At 47.7% G+C, this 10088-nt stretch overlaps 1 protein-coding gene across 1 annotated transcript in view; it reads left to right on the top strand.

Moving 5' to 3' along the window:
* Positions 1-9953, top strand: part of pik3cd (phosphatidylinositol-4,5-bisphosphate 3-kinase, catalytic subunit delta) — an 18723-nt gene extending 8770 nt beyond the window's left edge. Inside the window, exons 9-23 of the mRNA XM_084479422.1 lie at positions 440-536; positions 1073-1203; positions 1600-1650; positions 1836-2003; positions 3078-3199; positions 3543-3686; positions 3849-3948; positions 4053-4219; positions 4489-4598; positions 4710-4788; positions 4903-5070; positions 6112-6235; positions 7379-7524; positions 7619-7751; positions 8647-9953. Coding sequence (XP_084335548.1) covers positions 440-536; positions 1073-1203; positions 1600-1650; positions 1836-2003; positions 3078-3199; positions 3543-3686; positions 3849-3948; positions 4053-4219; positions 4489-4598; positions 4710-4788; positions 4903-5070; positions 6112-6235; positions 7379-7524; positions 7619-7751; positions 8647-8784 — 1878 coding nt within the window. The 3' untranslated portion in view covers positions 8785-9953. The remainder of the gene's footprint in view (positions 1-439; positions 537-1072; positions 1204-1599; positions 1651-1835; positions 2004-3077; positions 3200-3542; positions 3687-3848; positions 3949-4052; positions 4220-4488; positions 4599-4709; positions 4789-4902; positions 5071-6111; positions 6236-7378; positions 7525-7618; positions 7752-8646) is intronic.
* The last annotated feature ends 135 nt before the right edge of the window (positions 9954-10088 follow it).

Here is a 10088-nt window from a genome sequence, read left to right as displayed (position 1 = left end):
ATTTATAACTCCAGCCACTAGAGGCTGCAAATGGGAAAACTTACATAGTGCAGATTTAATTGAATTATAAAGCAACTAAACAAGACTTAATGTTTTAATATTATAGTCCTATTTATGATATATATATATTATATAAAAAAGCTACATTCCTAAAACAAGCTTAGTTATATGTATGGCCCATTGCTCATATATATTTGAAAACAATTATAATTCATATTTTTACAATACTGCAGAACTGCTGTGCTTTGAGGCATCACACAGCTAAGTGATTCCAGATGAACACTAATAATAAGGCTGCTGCACATCGAATTTGAAAACATGGCTGATGTGTTGAACCTCATCCCTCATGAGCTCCCTCCCTCATCCTCTCTCTCCCTTTCCTCGTGTCTCCCTATCCTCTCCTCCCCCCCCCCCCCCCCCCCACCCCCTCTGCTACCAGGACTGCCCCATAGCCTGGGTGAACACCATGGTGTTTGACTACAAAGACCAGCTGAAGACTGGGGAGTTCCTGCTGTCCATGTGGCCGTCCATCCCTGGTACCCACGCTGGCTGAGCTACAGCGACACCTCTGCTCACAGCACACCCGCACCCGGTGGTGTGAACGCATTGCATTCGAAATGTCACATAATCACACTTTTCACGCCCCCATTTGCCGCGTGCTTTGAGGTGTGGAAATGGATGTTTACTATCATACCTTCATATCCTCTTGAGGCCAAGAGGGAAAGGCCGGCTTTGTGTATTCAGGTTCACGTTTCACACACAACGCCATGCTAACCAACCAACACCATGCTAACATAGCGACCAACACCATGCTAACGCCACTAAGCCTTCACACATACAAATGCAAGCTCATCGACTCTGCACATGTAATATTTATGAGTAAAACAGTTTGTTTTGTAGCGTGTACAAAATAATTGAAACATGTAAACTTTGCATTCTCCTTTTAAATTCTATGTTTTTTAAAGATGTGGCAGAAGTCAAAACAAATGCAATACAGTGATGTCAATGTGCTAGATGAAGATGATGACATCGTCCACTCCATCAGTGACCTGACGGATTCGTCTCTGTGCAGATGACAAGAGCGAGCTGCTGAACCCCATGGGCACGGTGGAGAAGAACGCCAACGTGGACAGCGCCGCCGCGCTACTCATCAGCTTCCCCAACATCCGGCCCCACCCCCTCTACTACCCACCCCACGACAAGGTGACCAGCGGGGGGGCCGCACAGAGCTCCACCGGTTATCTGTTGATCTGTCTCTGGTCTCTGGTCTCTGGTCTCTGGCCTCTGGTCATGGTCTCTGGCCTCTGGTCTCTGGTCATGGCCTCTGGTCTCTGGTCTCTGGCCTCTGGTCATGGTCTCTGGCCTCTGGTCATGGCCTCTGGTCTCTGGTCATGGCCTCTGGTCATGGTCTCTGGTCATGGCCTCTGGTCTCTGGTCATGGTCTCTGGTCATGGCCTCTGGTCTCTGGTCATGGCCTCTGGTCTCTGGCCTCTGGTCATGGTCTCTGGCCTCTGGTCATGGTCTCTGGTCTCTGGTCATGGTCTGCTGGGGACGGTGTGAATGGCAGTGAAACGTGTTCATGTTGGGTTTTTGTTGCAGATAAGTTGCATGGAGGCTAACGGTGACATGCCTTTGCCCACGAAGGAAGAGGTAAGAATCAGAACATTGTGTTTGTGTCAGATGGGCCGTGTAACATTGTTTAACATGGTCAATCTCTGTTATCATAAGGGTACAAAAATGCACGGTAATGATGAACCAAACCAAAAGTATCTTATATAAGTGTGTGTGCGTGTGTGTGTGTGCGCACGTGTGTGTGTGTGCGTGTGCTCGTGCAGCACGTGAGGCTGAAGGAGATCATGGACAACAAGAACCACACAGAGTTCTTTGAGGACGAGAAGGAGCTGCTGTGGAAGCTGCGCGGCGTCGTGCAGAGCCACTACCCGGAGAGCCTCTCCAAGCTGCTGCTCATCACCAAGTGGAACAAACGCGAGGATGTGGCGCAGGTGGGGAGCTTCCTCCCTCGCTCGCTCGCTCACTCACTCACTCCTTCGCTCACTCACTCGAGTGAGAGTAAAATATGCAACACCTCCAGGGACGGCGCTACACCGGGGCTAGGGGGTGCTATAGCCCCGTCAAAAATCAGTGTAGCCCCAGTCAAGCCCCTGTGTATCATAGCTGCTTTTATTTAAAAAACAGAGAACCTCTTTATAAAGTAACTGAAGTCGTGAAAATCAATTATTTTCTTAGCACCCCCACCGATCGATCAAGCTCCCCATAAGCACCGGGAGAGAAAAAATCCTGGCGCCGTGCCTGAACACCTCTCCATTGTAAACCTCAACCATGTGTATAAATACATAATTTGTAGAACGAATACCAGTTAAAGTAAAATTATTAAAGTTATCACTCCGGTTCCATTTGAGCACTCTTAATCGTAATCGTCACTCATGACAACGTTAACGTTAATCTCCCAGCCTTTCATTCAGCGTCCCGGGCTAACCCACCACTGTTCCCATAGTGTCCCGGGCTAACCCACCACTGTTCCCATAGCGTCCCGGGCTAACCCACCGCTGTTCCCATAGCGTCCCGGGCTAACCCACCACTGTTCCCATAGTGTCCCGGGCTAACCCACCACTGTTCCCATAGCGTCCCGGGCTAACCCACCGCTGTTCCCATAGCGTCCCGGGCTAACCCACCACTGTTCCCATAGCGTCCCGGGCTAACCCACCACTGTTCCCATAGCGTCCCGGGCTAACCCACCACTGTTCCCATAGCGTCCCGGGCTAACCCACCACTGTTCCCATAGCGTCCCGGGCTAACCCACCACTGTTCCCATAGCGTCCCGGGCTAACCCACCACTGTTCCCATAGCGTCCCGGGCTAACCCACCACTGTTCCCATAGCGTCCTGGGCTAACCCACCACTGTTCCCATAGCGTCCTGGGCTAACCCACCACTGTTCCCATAGCGTCCCGGGCTAACCAACCTCTGTTCCCATAGCGTCCCGGGCTAACCCACCACTGTTCCCATAGCGTCCCGGGCTAACCCACCACTGTTCCCATGTCTCCCTGTTGGTCCCCAGATGGTGGGTCTGCTGAGGGCGTGGCCGGAGCTCTCCGGGCTCCACGCCTTGGAGCTGCTGGACTACAGCTTCCCGGACCCCTCGGTCCGGGCCTTCACCGTCAAATGCCTCAAGAAACTCGGGTACGAACATGCTAGCAACCGTTAGCGTTTTATCTCATATAAACATGTTCTCACCCACACAATGGGGGGAGGGGGGGGGGGAGAGAGAGAGAGAGTCCAGCGGTGAGGAGGTGAGGAGATGAGGAGGTGAGGAGGTCAAAGTGGTTTCAAACCCCAGTCCACCTGTGAGCCCAATACAGGTAGACTCCACCTGCTCATGGATGAACTCAATACTACTAATTCTACTAACTAATGAGGAATGATGAATGAATGAATGAATGAATGAATGAATGAAGGTAGCCCCGGGTTTCCCTTTGTTCTCCACTGAAGAACCGAGTACTAAGTGTGCTCCTTTCTTCCCCAGGGACAGCGAGCTGCTGCAGTACCTCATCCAGCTGGTGCAGGTGCTGAAGTACGAGTCGTACCTGGACTGTGACCTCACCTCCTTCCTGCTGGAGAGGGCCCTGTCCAACAAACGCATCGGCCACTTCCTCTTCTGGCATCTCAGGTCTCACAGGGTGTAGTTGTTAACGATAAAGATAAGGGGATGTGAGGAACAAGCGTCGATCAAAAACCAAACGTCTACGGATGGGGAACCAGTCCGCTTGAAAACGTTACTGGTTTCCCCCCCCCGAATGACTCTTTGTTGTTGTTGTTTGCGTTGCGGCAGGTCGGAGATGCACGTGTGCTCGGTGAGTCTCCGGTTCGGCCTGATCCTGGAGGCCTACTGCAGGGGCAACATCCACCACATCAGGAGCCTCACCAAGCAGGTACCCCACGCCCACACGCTGCCACACTCAGACACTGACTCAGCCTCTGGGGGCGTGTGTGAGGTCACCTGTTGGTCTGATGTCCGCCCCCCCCCCCCGTCCAGAACGAGGCCCTGGGGAAGCTGAAGGCCCTGAGCGACATTGTGAAGTCCGGCTCCCAGAAGATGAGCGCGGACGACCTGAAGCTGTGCATCAAGCAGGACTCCTACATGGAGGCGCTGTCGGACCTGCTGTCCCCGCTCAACCCCAGCATCATCCTCTCGGAGATCTGGTGGGTGGAGCCTTTCTGTAGAGAATCCTTCAGCAGGTTTGAGGGTGCCTAGACAATGTGTGGGTCCCAGCCTTTAGATTAATAATGATAATGAGTGTTGTTTATAAAGCGCATTGCTCAAACCCACAACTAAAGAAAAACAAGAATCCACATCTACAATATAAGAAATAGTATCGTCCTCATCAGGCCTTATACTCAATAATGAACACACATGCACTCAGATGGTTTAAACACGGTGGAGGAACGTCAGCGTTTGTTTCCGTGTGCAGTGTGGAGAAGTGCAAGTTCATGGACTCCAAGATGAAGCCTCTCTGGTTGATGTACAAAAACCAGTGGGTGCCCGGCGATCTGATGGGCATCATCTTCAAGAACGGAGACGGTGAGACGCACACACGCACGCACGCACACACGCACGCACGCACGCTGACTGAATAAAGTAAAATACGGCTTTGTCGTTCTCTTTCCGTCCACTCTCCCTCAACACGCACAGATCTCCGTCAGGACATGCTGACCCTGCAGATGATCCAGCTCATGGAGAACCTGTGGAAGAAAGAGGGTCTGGATCTCAGGTACCGGCCCCACGCTGAGCTGCTCATCCAGGGGTGGGGCCAAGGTGGTCTGTGGCGTGGAGGGAATAATCCAAACGTTCTCCTCCTCCTCCTCCTCCTCCTCCTCCTCCTCAGGATGATCCCGTACGGGTGTCTGTCCACGGGGAACAAGATGGGTCTGATCGAGGTGGTGAAGAACTCGGACACCATCGCCAACATCCAGCGGGACAACAGCAACAGCGCCGCCACGGCCGCCTTCAACAAGGACGCCCTCCTCAACTGGCTCAAGTCCAAGAACCCTGAGTGAGCGCCCCGCCCCCACCCCCCCCCCCCCCCAGACCGTTGCTAGGCGACAGGGGGTTGTGAAATGTTAACGGTGTTCCATAGAAGCTGCGTAAAGTACTGAGATTGGTGATTGTTTGTTTTGTTGCACTTTATTCGCCAGTGTTTGCGCTGTAAAAGGGGAGTCTTTCCAGGAAGCACCGTGTAGAAATGCACACCGGTGTTTATGAATCAACTCAAGCACGGGCCTTCTCCTGTCTGAGGTTGTTAATGTTAGACAGGATTCCTATAAACAGGGAACTGACAGAAAAGAGCGAACTCATCGGCCAGACAGAAAAGTTTGCTAATTTACTTTTGCTTTTCAACCGTAAAAAGAAGGATGTGGGTAATCGTTTATTAACACAAATAACCAATCCCTCAGTCATTCAGAGCCCTAGGTCGGACACGACTGTTAATAATTCACAAGCTCAGGAACCCAATGGTGAATATTCCATGTAACAGTGAGGAAATCCTGCCTGATGACTCGACTGTGTGTGTGTGTGTGTGTGTGTGTGTGTGTGTGTGTGTGTGTGTGTGTGTGTGTGTGTGTGCTCATGCAATGATACAAAAATCCAAAGTGCCTTGCCCTTCCGAAAGTGAGACAAAACGGAAGCCATTTGTGGATTTTCACTTCACTTTCACACAATTTGCCAAAAGGATGTGCCAATTGTAATAAAACCAGGAATTATTGTGCAGGCATATGAAAGTCTTATTAGGGGCTGGTATGAAAAAGAGCTAAAGAGGTCAGCATAATTCATTCTGACAAGAAATTTGGAAAGAAATTCCCTAGAAATTTGGAAAGAAATTCCCTAGCCCTTCCTGCATTCCTACATCCCTTCCTCCTTCCTTCCATCTCCATGTTTTTGCAACTTGCTGACAAGTATTAAACAAGTTTGTCTTCAGTCTAGGCCAGCAAAAATAAAATCGTCTTACTTTTAAGTGTTCTCAAGGGATCACAATGAAAGAGCATGAAGCCACTAAAACTCTGATCTGATTCCCTCGTCTGATGATCTGTTTCCACAGGCATAAACTGGAACAGGCGATTGAGGAGTTCACGCTGTCCTGCGCTGGCTACTGTGTAGCCACGTACGTCCTGGGCATAGGAGATCGTCACAACGACAACATCATGATCAGGGAAACGGGACAGGTACAACCCTCATGTGGACCAGCAGACCTTGTGTCTTCAATGCCTTTCTAAACATGTACTGCCAAGCTTGGGCAGCAGTACCTGGATTCTATTATCAACTTCATCCATGCTTTTGTCTCTGCCTTCATCTGTAACTTCCTAGATTCTATACTTGATACTTATTTCCCCATTCTACCAGCCATCCAGTACACTGTATCACCTTGAAGGATTTTATATCACCATACATCGGGCTGGACACTGTCGTGGCAATTTCCTTTAACAGATATTGCGTCTAGGACAGATGAGATTTCCCACTGCAAAAAAGCACACAATACATTGGAAAGCAATCATCCTAGGTTTAATGCATGCATACATTAGACTCCTCTCTAGCAGAGTAAGTCCAGAATACAGTTTGACAGGGTTATTTATACCATTTCAGATCCTCCCCATAATGCAGATGTCAATAATCAACTCAAGTGATGTTTACCCAAGACACAGAGGTGCCTGTGTTTTTATCAAGGAGAAGAGTGCCTAAGGGGATGTCTTCTCCTTTGTGACCCGTTTACCCAAGTACGAAGGTTAACACTATTGGTTGAGTCTAAGGAAGGTAGGCCGGCGACCCATAGAGAAGGGAAGGTGGGACCGCTGACCACAGCACAAGGGCATTGATTCTAAGGAGGAAGGTGGGACAGCTGACCAGAGCACACAGGATAACATTTTGACGACATCGCTCACTTGTGAGGTGGCTGAATTAAGCAGGTCAATGAATAGTCGACTCTGGGGAAAGGCAGGATGGCAAGACAATACGCGAAAGGAAAGAACAAGGCCTAAGTTATAAAAACAAGTAGATTTTTCCATCACAACACGCCCACTTGTGATTTTCAAACGGCTTGCATCGGCTCAGCACAGCACATTTGGTCCCTGGTGGTGAATCATGGCCATTCTTAATTTGTACACATTTCTTTCAAATATGATTTGGATTCCTACTCTATATCCTATAATCCTATAATCCTGCTTCAACCACAAGGGGCGATTTATCCCTACAGGGATGATGTGTAAAGAAAAAAGTATGGGGCACATTTGCATTATTCAAATCTCAATCTCATGTTTCCTTGTTATCTGATGTTTGATCCGTTTTGTATCTTTTTCTATTATCATGCTCAGCTATTTCACATCGACTTCGGCCACTTCCTGGGAAACTTCAAGAGGAAGCTGGGCATCAACCGGGAGCGTGTGCCGTTCATCCTGACCTACGACTTTGTCCATGTCATCCAGCAGGGAAGGACCAACAACAGCGAGAAGTTTGAGAGGTAACACCACCGCCACTTCTGGTCCGTCACACTCTCTCCGCTAAATATGATACACTGTGTCTCACACGGCGGTCCTGACTCCGCGTGCGTGCAGGTTCAGGGACTACTGCGAGCGCGCCTACAAGATCCTGTGTCGGAACGGGACTCTGTTTGTCAACCTCTTCGCCATGATGAAGGCAGCGGGACTGCCAGAGCTCTCCTCCTTCAAGGACATACAGTACCTCAAGGTAAGGAGCTTTGAGGAGGAGGAGGATGGTAATGAGGAGGAGGAGGATAGTGAGGAGGACGGTGATAATGAGGATAACGAGGAGGAGGATGATAATGAGAAGGATGATAATGAGGAGGATGTCCTTAGGAGGAGGAGTAGGAGGATGATAATGAGGTGATGATGATGAGGAGGAGGATTAAGTTGTTTTTATTAAATCGCCCAGTCACTAACTCAAAAAATACTGGTAATTGTTTTATCAAGAGGTATCTCAATAATCTGCTGTGTTATCAGATTTATATTATTAGATTAGATTCACAGTCTAAAGTCTGATGGCAGACGAGGTTAATTCTCAGCAAACGGGGTGGTCACTTCATGTTGGTTTGGACCAATCATGTGGCTGGAGGGGGCGGTCTGTCAGCACGTCACTTTGCCAACCGCAGTCGGCCAACAATAGTAAACTACAAAGAAAGTTTCTGTTAATGTTTCAGAGCGAAACTGACTTCTGACTGAGACTGGCTTCTGTAGAAGTACTTTAAGCATTCACATCTCCTTCTGAAAGCTTCCTCATTCATGACAATACGTTTCTCATTATTAGAAATCTCTGTATTGAAACAGGAACCAGGCACAACTCTAGATTCTGGCTCCCGCGAGAAGTTCTGCTATTACATAGTAGACTCCTGGATCCAAGATTAGTTCAAAATTAGAGGATGTAGGAATCTATTATCTTTGTTATTGTTGTTTAGTGAATTATTATTTGAAGAGGTTCTAGTAAAAAAAATAGTTCTAGTAAAAAAAAATAGTTCTGGTAAATCAACATCAATGCTGTGCCTATTTATTACTCCCGGGACATTTACACTACATGACCACACTGTGACCCGACTGTGACGTGTTTGACCAACTGTTTGAATCCTAAGGACTCTTTGGCGTTGGGGAAGACGGAGGAGGAGGCACTGAAAAGCTTTAAGGTGAAGTTCAACGAGGCTCTGAGGGAGAGCTGGAAGACCAAGGTCAACTGGATGATGCACTCCTTGGCCAAAGACAAGAGGCCCTGAGCCCCCACCGGAGAGCCACCTGCACCCCTGGGATGTATTCAATGGGACCAAATATGGGGAAAATGCACTGAAAAGATTCAACTTCACGGATGCCATTTAAAGAACTTCAATGAATGTTTACGCCTGAGTTGCCAGTTCCCTTAAAAGCTAAGCTGAAGTTGTTTCTGCCATTTTGAGAGATAACGATATATATTAACGAGACGGACGATTGGGGATGACGTTTATAAGGTCTCGGAGGACGGAGCATTCATTAGCGCCTTCTATTCTTTCGTCTAACAGAAGGCAGATTTTCTTCAGCCATTTCAGGTGTTTGAATGCATTGCTTACGTGTTGCAAATGGACGAAAACTTGTATGAACAGCCCAGCAAACCGACTCTAATGCATCACTCGACGAGGTGAAGACTGAAAGCAAATTTTATGGTTTTGGAAGACCCTATTTCCATATGGTTTACATCATGTTCTGCCATTTCAACTGCATTTGTCATCAACATATCAAGTTATATTATGATTTATTTAAGATATCATCAGGGCATTCTGAGGAACTTGTGTAGGTTTTATTATTTTTCATGCTTCCCTCCATGTTCTTTCACTTTTGCCTTCAAAATGTTGAAAATTGCCTCACAGAATGAACTTTGGAGCAGAAATATTAATAATAATGATATTAAGAAGAATAACTGAATATTAAACTAAAGTATTTCCTAATGATTAAGCCATCGTATCGAAAGCAATCATACCCATCCTCTAAATTGTGGGTGTATTTTGTGAATTAAAATCATATGATTCTCACATCCCAGAACCACACAACAACCACGGGCCAGTTCAATCAACAGCCCCTCTCTGATTGGAGCTTGGACATGCGTGTGTGTGTGTGTGTGTGTGTGTGTGTGTGTGTGTGTGTGTGTGTGTGTGTGTGTGTGTGTGTGTGTGTGTGTGTGTGTGTGTGTGTGTGTGTGTGTGTGTGTGTGTGTGAGAGAGAGAGAAATGTTGCCTACCAATTCATTTATTTCAATGCGTAGAATGTCAGCTGCTTCTGTGCTTTGGCATAGTTTATGTGAATGCAATGCAATGACTTCATACAAAAGCTGCTCTGTTGTCTAAGCCCTCTTGTCCAATGTGCTTTCAGAAGGTATATTTACAGAAATACATGTTTTTATTAAACAGAGGGGGAAAAGGTGTGTGTCTAAGATACCATTAAGATATGGTGGTAAGATACCACCAGCGAATTCAATGTGTAGTGCTGCTGAGTGAAATATCCCTTGATAAACATTTGGTTAAACTATTCTTCAAGAGAAACAGCATTATTT

Source organism: Micromesistius poutassou (assembly GCF_964030765.1).
Source record: "Micromesistius poutassou genome assembly, chromosome: 15".
In the NCBI taxonomy this organism is placed as follows: Eukaryota; Metazoa; Chordata; class Actinopteri; order Gadiformes; family Gadidae; genus Micromesistius; species Micromesistius poutassou.
The sequence above is the reverse complement of the archived record's forward strand: the minus strand, read 5'-3'. Positions and strand labels throughout refer to the sequence as shown.